Raw genomic sequence first — 12,911 nt, forward strand, 5'->3', positions numbered from 1 at the left:
TCATTGCACTATTTTATTGTTAACCCAAAAACTTAATATCGTAATATTTATAACAATATATTTATTACAGTATCACAAAACATATCTAAACAATTAGGTTAAAGACTACAGTTAAATTCTTGAAACAACTGCCATCTGATACTGACATACTCATCATGATTTAGTCATCTCCTGAGCATGGGAAGCTATCTTGAATCCCTTTGGATGCGTCAATTCTGTAGATCATCTTGTTATTTTGCCAAATTTTCAAACATCATGTGTTAAGTCATTATGCCTTATATTTTATTGCCCTGATGACAAATAATTTCCTGAAACAGCCTGGTATCTGAAGAAAACAATTCCGTCTTATACTGGAACACAGAATCTGTTGACCGACTTGAAATCTGGTTGTATTCTTACTTTATTTCACTTGCTGCCTTTCATCACTTTTACTAAGAGAAATCATAGGATGCTCAGTTTGCCACTCAGTAACTTTTAATATTTAGGCCTATGTCTCACGAACATTCACTTCCAAAACCTACCCCATAATAAATAAATAGAGTTCACAATATTTTAAATTGTCACTGTTCCTCGGAACCAGAAACTGATTCTTGTGCGGTAGATTTTGAAAAGTCTAAAGCTTCGTTGCTATCAGAATGTTCAACATCTTCGGTTGATGAAGGTTTGTTCTGTTCTTCATTTTCAACTGAAACCACATCAAGATCGTCTTCCATATCTTCCTCATCTGATTCGGGAAGCTGCTCTACCACAAACCCTATTGGCTGAGTAATAGGAAATAGTGGCATCATCCCGATACCTATGGGACCTAAAGATTTACACGCCTGAACTCGTGGGTATTTTGAATTCGGACGACGTCCACGTGGTACTTTTGACTTTTCTAATAAGCTAGCGATACTGTAAGGACTTTTAGAATTGTTTTCTACACCAGCTATATGCTGTCTATGAGATTCGTTATTGGTGAACATATCATTAGATTTATCCGATTCCGAGCCACTTTTACTCATCATCTCAAGTCTTGAAGTGATATTTAACGATTGTTTGTTCCCAAATGTGTTTCTTTTTTCTTCTAAACGACGTAACCGTTCTTCTTGTTTTCTTTGTTTTCTCAACAATCGTTCTTCTTCACGTCGTCTCACTTCCTCGGCATCCATTGGGTTGCCACTACAAGTATGTGGATGGGCATTATGTGCCGGACGCCCTGGACCTTTCTTTGTATTTTCCTTCTTTCGCCATTTAGCCCGTCGATTTTGAAACCAAACCTGAAGAGATTAAGAAAATACAAAATGATTATAACTTGAATTGTTTCAAAGAAAGAAAAGTATTAAGTGATTCGATTGAATAAAAACTGGTTAGTTTCTAATGTAAACATTTAAGAATCCGGGCAAATTGACCGATCAAATTAGACAATAAGAAATATTAAGAATAGTTCAAATTACCCTTAGAGAACGAATGTCAATATTTTGGATAGAGTGATCATTATCAGAATAAAGTCTATTTCGTGTCAAAATATTTTTATTCCATTTTTGGCGGCTTCTTTCAGGACATTAGACACACGCTGGGCGACATGATGCACGAGGCGAGGCGAGTTAATAACGACATTGATCGGAAAGCAAGCTGAATGAAGGATCGGATGTACATTTAATATGTTCTTGTATTGAATTTACAACACAATTAACGATGTAAAGAAACCTTTCAAACTGAGATTGACAAACAAGTGAACTGGTCGTGAGAAAACCATTAAACAAATTACTCATTTTATACATTTCATAATTGATTTGTCCTTTTTATTATTCCTATATTTGTCACAAATTGAGATATTATTTTTCTACGGTTTCCTTTAACAAGAATCGGTCTTCTGGAGAAAATAATAAAGTTAATTTTCTCCCTAGTCAAACTAATGTGTCATATTTAAATAAAAAAAAAACAGTTTCTAATACAAGATCATATCAAATTTATCAAAACTATCATTTAAAATACATTCTTTCGGTTTGTGATACTTTAAGTGATTTTATCGGATAAGATTTCTCGAAACGAAAGATAAACTTAAATACCTGTAATTTGGGTAGGAAATGAAGTTAATTTGAATGGGTATTATCACGAAAAGGGGCTCGTTAATTTTGTGATTTACGAGTGATTTTAAAGCAGATTGTTTTTCACCGTGACAATATTTTGTTGGTTAAAATATCAATTTTCAAACTTGTTCATTGTCAACATAATACAAGTCATTTCATACATTATAATACAATTATTGTACAGTAGTTTAGAGAAATTGAGAATGGGGAATATAAGTTAATAAATATATATTCTATAATAAAATTACTGTTTTTAAATCCTTTAATAGTCTTCTCATTTTCCATTCCTTGTCTTATTTACTTCTAATTTATTTCGTTTTCCAATACAAATAGTTTAAAGATTAGATCGACATCTTAAGAATATATATGTCATTCTTTGGTATTATAATAATCATTATTCTCCATTCAATAAATAAATAAAAGTAAATGCTCATGTATCATAAGAAGTAAGAAATACGAAGATACTATTACAGTACCGTAAAATCCTATTTTAAATTTTTGATAATTTTCTGTATCCAATGTAGAGATATCGGTTTAGAAAACCATAGAAGTATATACTGAACCCTTGGAGTAAACTTTGTGTTGAGTGTCTAGGCATAATTTGAAATTAAATTGTGTAAAATGATATCAAACTGTTGTAATTTAAAATTAAAATTTGGTAACTTTAAATTGAATTTTCTTAAACTGTTTGTCAAATTTCATAAGATATTTAACTTATTTTAATTCCAGCTATCAGCGTGATGAAAGGTATTGAATGTTGCACGTACATTGATGTAAGGTTGAAGAGAGAGTCAACATATCAGTGGCTACTGATTGCGAACACCCTGGAGTCTGAAACCCATTATTCCTCATTGTCAACGATCAGAGAAGATCAGTACACATTGCCCGATTGTTAAAAAACGTAATTTTTGATTGATCAAGGCACTAACAAGATGTAATAAATAAAGAGAAGTGATAACAAAATAAACTTCAGTTAGAAATTAATCAAGATACATTAAGCAGAGTGAATAGAAAGCATGGTGTGTGTAATTAGAACCTATACAAGATTTCTCTTGTCTCTCTGTAACTAATGTTTAATTACTGATGGCACACGAAATTTCATCAGCTTAATTTAAAGTCTGATCTCTTCTTTTTAATTGATTTTTATTCTTACAATATTTATTTTCTCTTAATACTATCTCCATGTTGGCTACTGACAATGCCCAGACAATTAAAAACATTAAAACTTCACTTAAATAGTCAATACTATAATGCCATAAGAATCGTTCATTTACTTAACTTAAAATCTACTTGAAAATTCACATTTCTAAAAGGTTACATTAGCCTTCCTCAAACAATCGACGAGATTTTAATTCATTATTCTATTCAGATTGTCCTTTAATTTCCATGTGGTTGACTCTTTTAATTACTTTGTCAAGTGATGGATTTTAATTAATCTAACTATGGAAATAAAATCAATGTAAAATGCTATTTACATTAATGGTAGATTTAGTGGTAAGATGTAAGACAAGGCTTAAAATGACACTCAAGCGAATCTCTAAAGACTTCAACCCATTATCTAACAACTACGTCCTTGACAGAAAAATCGATTCTAAAATTTTAACAAAATTTTAACAAAATTTTTAAGACGTTTGAACCCATTAAATTTTAAGATTTTATTCATTATTTTAAGTTAAAAAGGAATAAGGAAATTAACTGGTATTATTTTCTTTCGAAATGAAATTGCAAACTTTTGTAAATTCTTCGAAGCTTGACAATTGCAATCTTGCAAAAAATTCAGTACAGATAAGTGCAGATGTCCTTGATCTGCAATATTACTTTTTATTTAATTATAGACGAATATATTATATGTATATAATTTATATCAATTCAGATCCTTGCTTTTAAATCTGACTTTCTATTCCGATGGATTGAAAATCGTACATCTATTGTAATTTTCAAATAAACAAATTGTTGGGGTTACATTTTCTTATTTGATGTCGCAATATTTTCCGATATGTTAGGTTCAGTTAATTTTTAAACGAAAATGTACAATTTTTCCTGAAAATGTTCCACATGGATAATAAAAATACCAACCTGTACTCGGGATTCGACTAAATCTAATTTTAAAGCCAGTGCCTCTCTCATAAAAACATCGGGATAATGACTATCATTGAAGGCTTTCTCTAACTCTTCTAGCTGCCAACCTGTAAAGTTTGTTCTGGTACGTCTTCGTTTAGCTGCTGCACTTTCTCTATCATCATCTGAAATGAAACAGAACAGATCTAAATTGACACTATTTATTTACACTATTGTATTTCCGTGTGGAAAAGACATGAAATGTCGTAAATTTCATAACAACTATCTTGTATCGTTCAAAATAAAATCATGATCAAATAGGACAGGAAAAAGAGTAAACGCTTGAATTGTGTTAAAACATGACATGTTTACTAAATTTCATTTTTTAATTTTAAATCATATTTTGATAAATATGACGAATTGATTTAATGTTTGACAGAATTATCATTGAATAAAAATTATAATAAGAAATAATTCACAAAAGAATTCTCAGAGAAAATCTTGCATTTTATGAAAAAATTATATTTTGACCTGATACGTTATGCATATTTGCCGTGGAAAGAGTAAAATATTGTCGTCGTTGATATTAAATGCGAAAAAAATATTAAAATGCGTATTTTTAGAATTCGGTCGCAATATTTTATGACTCAAACGACAAAATATTGGTATCAATCATTATAAAAAGATCGTGAACGTTTATTTTTCAGGAAGAATAATTGTTTTTTTTATGAATGAGTTTGTAGCGATGGGAAAACATTCAAGGAATTTTATCTACATCTTAGCCTTGATATATCAAAAAATTCTTTGATTCCACAAATACACCTCCTCCTATAATATTTCTTCAATATGTTCATTTTTGAAAAATATTAATTCAGAGGAATTCAATAAATATATAAATCGCATATAGATTGAATAGAAATTGAATTGATTAATTAATAAAAAAAAACAATTCTTACCTCGGCCATTAAATTTTGATTCACAGTCAGAATTACCGTCACTGGATTCTGGAGATGCTCGTCCGTCTTTCATACTGGTAATTATTTTATCCATAGAAAAATTCATTTGTCCATGCCGATAAAAATTTGGATTCACAGTACAGTCCAATGCTCGTAACTGTTCCGGCGATGGAGCACGGAGAGCAGAAAATGGTGACACAAAATGCGGATAAGCCGACATGGCGGATATAGCAGCATAGCTCTGACTGATATGCGATTCCAACAGGCTCATTTGTAAATTCATAGTATCTAAGTTATGAGGAATATTGGTTAACATATCTTTCCTATATCACTCACAAATATTGAGATGATGTTTCCTTCAGATGCTCTGCCTATGAATAACTCGGAGAACAATTGACGAGCGATTTCAACCAATCAGATGATAGAAGGGCGGGGTTATGTCGATTTGTCGCCGATGGCATTTAACAGTAACGTTGTAGAAATGGCAAAACAAAAGCTAATGAAGTGAAATGACTTGATTAATGTTAAAGTATAATTGTATGCTAAGATATTGAGGGTAGTTGTGTACCCCAGGCCATTGACTCTCAAGTAATAGATTTAACACACAAGTTGGCTGCAGTAAAAAGTCAGGTGAACGATTAATCTATTTCAATGAAGTCTTCACACATTGCTCTTATTATTTGACACTTTAATATAATCTTCACCTAGATTTTTTTATTCAAATTTCATAAATTATTCATCGATTTCCTTTAACTTACATTAAATTATCGTTCACTTCAAATAATTGTTTACAAAATGTACTGGGAATTAGCGGAAGGAAGCTAACCAAGTCTATTAAAGAGAAAAAACAAAGTTCTACAAGAAAGTAGCTGGAAGCAAGAAGTTAGAGAAACATTCTGCGATTGATGCCGAAACGAAATAAACACTTTAGAATCTGTCATATTAGTTAGAATTCTAAATTACATTTTAAGTGCTTTAAAATTCAACACAATCTAAATAAAATGACATTAAAAGACTGGGGTATAATATAATTGAATATTGGGTAAAATAACTAGTTTCTAGAATAAATAATATTCTTCACATTATCTTACTTCCCCAGAAAATTCAATAAAAATTCTAGTTTTGAAAGGAATCAATGAGAAATACCAGGATTCCTGAACTCGTTGGTAGCACTCTATAAGTTAAATATCCCCCGGCATGCATCTTCAAATCTTATTAAATGGTTTTCTATACATGAATTAGTGAAGAATAACAAGCTTATTAAGAAATAATATTATGATCTATTAGGTGTCATAATTGACCAGATTCCGTTTAATATCATCAATTTATTATCGTCTTTTATAAATAACAGGAATGGGATGAAATCTGCCACACGATTCCACTGATCAGTATCAACATCTTGATTGTCTGGTATTTTTCAATTGAAGTCTGCATCCGTACTATTACATTTCCGTACCATAACGGACTCTTTTAGGGTTTATTACAGCCGTCCTTATTACTTTTCATATTGAATGTTCCATGAGGTTATAATATATTATATTTGTTCCATTAAAATTTAATATAATTTATATAGCTGTACCAAATTTTTGACATCTCTAGCCCGATATTGTATGGGAGTAACATTTCTTCCAAAATTGAGAGTAATACTTTCTGTAGTAAAAAGAAACATCAAAATTCATTTGTAACGAATTACTTTTCTATGAACCTACATAATGGGATGGACAAAATTGACTTCACAAAACATCTATGTTGATAATAAAAAAAAATCCAGCGAACCAAAGATATTGTTATGGTCTCCTTTCTAAGACATGATCTTACCAAATGATCTACAAATAGAAGCAGACTTAAAAAATTACTGCGGTTAAATTTGAGATTATTATGTGATTTCCAAAAATATCTAGTTTAAAACACAAGGATATAATATTTAGATTGATTATCATGAAAATTAATTTTTAAATGTAATATTTTTATTCCAATTATAACAATCATGATGAGTCAAGACATTTTAAATCTATCAGAACGTGTGCACCGAATTCAAGGAAGTAAAATGGAAAAATTGCAGGTTTCAATTGCTACTGATCCATCAATTTCATAAAGAAAACTATAAACCTCACATGTCACTATACTGCCATATAACATACTTCCTAGAGTGTCAGTGGCAATGTCACATTGTTTATACTTCCTACCATAAATACTCTTACTAATTGTTCTAATTGTCCGACACTGATCGCACTACAGGTGTGGGTATATATGGTTAAGGGGTGTTTTGTGACAGCTTAAAACCCAATTTACCGTTATAATGGCGACAATAAAAGCTTCCATTTAACAACTTCACGTTATAACTGTGACAAAAATATCGAAATTTCTTTTCAATGATTAACTTTAATGTAATTTCAATTCTCAATTTAATGGCTCGTTATTATAAGTTGAAATAGATATGTATAGCAATAATTAGTCAGATTTAAAACCAAATAAAATTCAGTTTCGGTGAAATGAAACGGAAAATGATAAGAAAAGGGTTAATTTAAAGGTATTTAGCCTATCTGTTCAATTGGGCAATTGGTATTATATGATCACCATTATCAATTGCATTGAAATTATAAAGCTATCTATACTAGAGGTGTATATAATAATACTAGGCCTATCTATTAGAGTATATCAGTAGCGGTATTGATAAAACGAAGGTGATGTAACACTCAGATGATGGTCGATGATGGGTTAATGATGAGATTTGGCAATATTACACCAGCGTAATAAGAACAATAGATTATAATACAATCATAACAACTGTCATAACCTAATAATCAACAATTGCTTCAGATATAATATATACCTATTAAGCTTCATATTAACCACTGTCATCAATGAGTGCCTGTCAATTTCATCCTTAACCCTACTAGAGCCAAATAATAATATCCTTATGATTTGATAGATCGATTATCACGTGACATACAAGGAATGATAACGTCATTAAGACATGTGTCATATCATGATGTTTAATTGGTGGCTACATGACATCAATATGTATTGATATGTATCAATTGACAGTTGCTACATAACTATTGAGAGATACGGTATAATACAAATATTGAACATATATTTAATAACTCACATTTATCAACTTATATAGGCCTAGCTTATTCAACAATACACCCTATTGTATTAGTATAGAATTGAAATAATATATTGCTTCAGAACAGGAAGAAGTTTTTATAAGATATGTGGTATATTTTTAATGGTTTCATTCCACGCGGTTGTTGAATTATATCTATGAAAGATGGATGGTGACAAACTGGTTGATTTGGCATCTTTCTGTTACCGACAAAAAGGTGAGTAAATATTATAAGATAGCTTTGCCAGGCAAGGTAACATATCCCCACTGGCAGTTTTGTTTGAATAATAAATAATGAAATGTTCAACTTTTAGCCTTACAAAAAACAAACTCCTACACAAGACAAAGTGAAATCACATATCAAAAGCAACAATTTAAAGTAAACACTATATTCAATAAGTTATTAGAATCAAGTAGTTTTTACAAAAAAAAAAAACAATCTCTTTAATCAAAAATAATAATTATAATCAAACATTTTATTCAAATACTGTAATCAAATGAAATGAATGGAGCTTTACGTCTTATTTTTCAGTTCCACGTGGGCTAATGACGACGGGCATCCAACGCCATGCAGGGCGCAATGAGGTAAATCTTTCGAGGACAGCGGCATAAGCCTGCTCTTTTTCGATTTCCAAATGTCGAGAGAAATTTAACGTGCTCAGCCTGTAGCACCTAGGGCCTCGATTTATTGTCCCATCCCAACAACTAAACGCCTTTTCCATGTCAGCCCCTCGTACCTGCAGCCCTGCCAGGAGGAATTCTATACTCAAATAAAAATAAAAAGAACCGAATCAAAATTGACAAACAGAATCAACCACATTTTATTGAAATGAACAAACATGATCAAATATATTATTCAAATCAACAAACAAAATCAAACAATTTATTCAAATCATCAAACATTTTATTCAAATCAGCAAACAGACTTAAAGACTATGTTTAAATCAACAAAAAGAATCATACGCTTTATTCAAATCACCGAAAAAATTCAAACGCATTATTTGAATCAACAAACAAAATGAATCATTTCATTCAAATCAACAAACATAACCAAGCACTTTGTTCAAATCAACAAAAGGAAATCAAACATTTCATTCAAATCAACAAACAAAATTAAATCAACTAACAGAATCAAACATTTTATTGAGATCAACAGTCAGTATAAATTTTTTTATTCAAATTCAGGATTTTCGACTTAATAAACATAAAAGTCAAATGTCTGGTTAAAACAAAAAAGTAAGTTAATAATCTAAAACATGTAGTTCAAATCTATAGGGAAAATCAATCATTTTTAAAATTCTTTTTTAGCCTAAATATACTTATCTTAGAATGTAACTAGGCGTTTGATCTAGTGACACCAATAAAATGTGAAAGTCAATTGCGACCTTGAGTTTTGGCGACATTAATTTGATTTTTTATGTGTAAGCTATAAATTATTGCGCTATAGTCAGTCGGTATGTTCTCTTCTTCAACTAAAGCATATTTTTAACCAATTACACTATGGCTGATTAGCTTAGCTAAAAAAAACATTCAAGTCAAAAGTATGATTGGTCCAAAAAATTAATGGCACATCTTTCCCTTTAAGTTTCAGATAACTGTTTATTTCTGTTCATATTAAAATTAAAACAACATCAACAACATTCATAGGACACCTTCCCTTTAAAGTAGATCACTCAATAATATATTATCATCATAACTTCTAATAAAATTTCATTTAATCTCTTTATCAAATGTCTATATCATAATTATGATATACTAAACCGAGATATGAATATCAGTGTCTTTTCTTCAGGCATATTACATATTTTTACCTTCAGTTGAAGCGAAACAATCAGATAAGTTAAAAGATATCATGAATAATTCTCGGGTATTGAGAATGCCGCCTGGTCGTAATCATTGATCGTAAACTCTCCCGATCAGCTCCCTACGGACCGTAATTAAGAAATGATTAAGATTATCCATAATTAAGAAAATCGTGAAAGCGTTAAGCGATAGTCAAGAATCCCTTAAACATGCTCTGAGTGATGTTATCTTTAAGCGAAGTGGGCAAATCACCGGCCAATTATCATTACAATAAAATTGTTCTCATCGCAATAAAGGATTTGTTTAGATATTTAGTATAAGACGCTGAAGGGTATTTCAACATATCGGGTTGGATATCTGGGCTTTAGACTCTTTGAACTCAAAACGTCAATAGAAATTCATTATTAATATCAAATTATAAATAATTATTTTAACTTTTGAATATTTTAGAAAAAAATAAAATCAAAACAGTTAACACTTTATTGCACTAAAAACGAGGATGAAACCGGTTGTTCCTTCATGCTCTTTAGGTGGAGAGAGTAAGCGATTTTGCCACATAGTTTTTCCCCTAGACCGTAAGAAAGGAAGAAAATAAAATACGTTAAGGTAAATTGGTTGGTTCTCCAGGATTCGAGCGTACTTCGTATTTATTGTTCACATTTACAGACTTCGTCGACTGGAACAATAAGGAGATGCAACTTGTTTAAGATCACAAGACTGAGATCAAAGTCATGGACCACCAATGTAACTTAACAACATAACGTAAGTAATGAAAAGTGACATCAAGTTTCCGAAACTGTCATCAACCCAGCTACAGACTGTACTCTTTTTCAGGATGACAGAATATTAATTAGCGACAAGAAAAGTGCACAAAAGTTATAAAATGTAAAAATATCAAAGCTACGTAGGCCTATCTATATCAATAAAGACAAAGGCTTATTGTCAAATTCCTGATATGATTTTCTCGTTATATCACTGTCATACTAATATAGAATTAAACATATTCACACACTTTTTTGTGCATTATTATGTAGGTAAAGAAATATCAACCAATATGCACTTATTTTTGTGAAAGTTTAATTTAAAGTAACTTGCGGTAAGTTTTCAAAAGTTCCCAACAATGCTAAAACGTTTACGTAAACCTCTTAAAATCTAATTCTTGTTAGATGTTATTCTATAACTATTGTATGGATTTCAGAAAAATAATGCTACATAGTAAAATAATGCTAAATTGAAGAGAAATATGTTTCCTACTTATTCTGAACTACAATTTCTTAAATTTCATAACAACCAATAATCAAAAAAAAAATGTCAAAACACATGCATCTTTTTAATGAGTTCTTATTCTAAATTAAGATATCATTAAATTTTTCATGTAAGTCAAAATAATTAGTTATTTAAGATCTTGATGAAAATAACCATCTTTGAGCAGTTTAATCGATCATCAAGAACCATAGCGTGTTATTGAATGACAGCAATAAATTTAGCTTTTTTCAATTTCCGTCTTTCATTGAATCTTTTTGCGTTCAAACATATCTTGTGGCTTTCGTGTGCAGTGAAAATCTATTTCTTATAGAATCTGATTGATACAAATTGTTCTATTAGACGACAACCAATTACCAGGAAAACGTGGAATGAGATCCAGAGCTTTTAAATTGTCTAGAATATATTTCTGGTCGACTTCCAGCAATTCTCCTTTTTCAATTAATGTCTATCTGATAGCTGATGGCTCATAACGTTATCATGTGACCAGTTCTCGAGCCCGTTTCCAGATGTCGTGATCGGAAATAACGACGCTGTCAAAAAAGCCCCTAAACCGGAAAATGGAGGCAATTTGCATGGAAATAGAAAAATTGAGTGAGAGATGATGGTAGATGATGCGACTCGATTTCCTTTTAGTCTCTGTGTGTTATAAAACAAGGTTTGATTGTAGGAGAGGAGTATTATTATTGATGATATTTCTAATTAAATTTGAATTAATCACCACAAATAGTTAAGACTATAAACAGGGGGAGATAATTGGGTTTTTGGTTAACATGATTGTAAAGAATGTAACACGCTGTAAAAGATGACATATGTAACAAAATGCTAATCACCCTCTTTATTAAAAGTGCTGAAATTACTCGGTGAATTTGTGAGACAAATGATGAGCTGTAAATCTCGCGAGTCTTGTAATTCCCCCACGAGAAGTGAGATTAAATCTGAAAGTGCGCGAGCCGCCATTTTATACTCTTGAGACGGCTGTCAGATAAAAGAGCTAAAATAAGAAGACTGTCACGGCAAAATCTGACTACTTAAGTACCAGAATTGAGTTTTTGCCTTGTCAAAACGTGTTCTACAAACTCAGAAATTTGTCGTTATAGCGGCAGTGTGTGCCGATTAACATTAAAATTACATATTCATAAATATTTTGAACATAATCTTTCTTAATGTCAGATAAAACTGAATTTTGTTTGCTAAAATTAAAAAATCGGACTGTTCTCTAGAAAGTTTACAAAATAAAATTAATTCATAAAACAAGTGACATGAATGGAAACTAAGACAAAGATTTAATCATACTAAAGGGACAGATGTGCCATTTTTCTTTTTTAGCAATAGTACCTTAGTCTCAGAAACGGAGTTTTTAACTTAGACAATCAGTACTAATGTTCACATCTCACAGTCGAAATTTGAGCCTTCAAATCCATTTTTGTCCAGAATTATCCGCGTTTGAATGTTCACATGACGACCTGTCATTATAAGATACTCTTCGATATCTAGTGAGTAAAATATTAGTTTGCTATTTTCTTACATGTCTAGTACTTCTGAAAAGATTGACAAATATAGTGGTATGAATGCGGTTGAAATTCACTTTTCTTTTTATTGAAATGTACAATTGCATTTTTAGAAATATTACACACTCACAAAACA

The 12,911-nt window shown here is 30.9% G+C and overlaps 1 protein-coding gene across 1 annotated transcript; it reads right to left on the reverse strand.

The window, feature by feature from the left end:
* Positions 1-752: 752 nt before the first annotated feature.
* Positions 753-4,316, reverse strand: LOTGIDRAFT_67517 (hypothetical protein; the record flags this gene model as incomplete). The annotated part of the gene is made up of 4 exons (XM_009063718.1): positions 753-928; positions 1,111-1,131; positions 1,196-1,259; positions 4,149-4,316. Coding segments are annotated over 4 exons (429 nt in total), but the record flags the coding sequence as incomplete, so codon positions are not given.
* Positions 4,317-12,911: the final 8,595 nt, after the last annotated feature.

Source organism: Lottia gigantea (assembly GCF_000327385.1).
Source record: "Lottia gigantea unplaced genomic scaffold LOTGIsca_6, whole genome shotgun sequence".
NCBI classification, from domain to species: domain Eukaryota; kingdom Metazoa; phylum Mollusca; class Gastropoda; family Lottiidae; genus Lottia; species Lottia gigantea.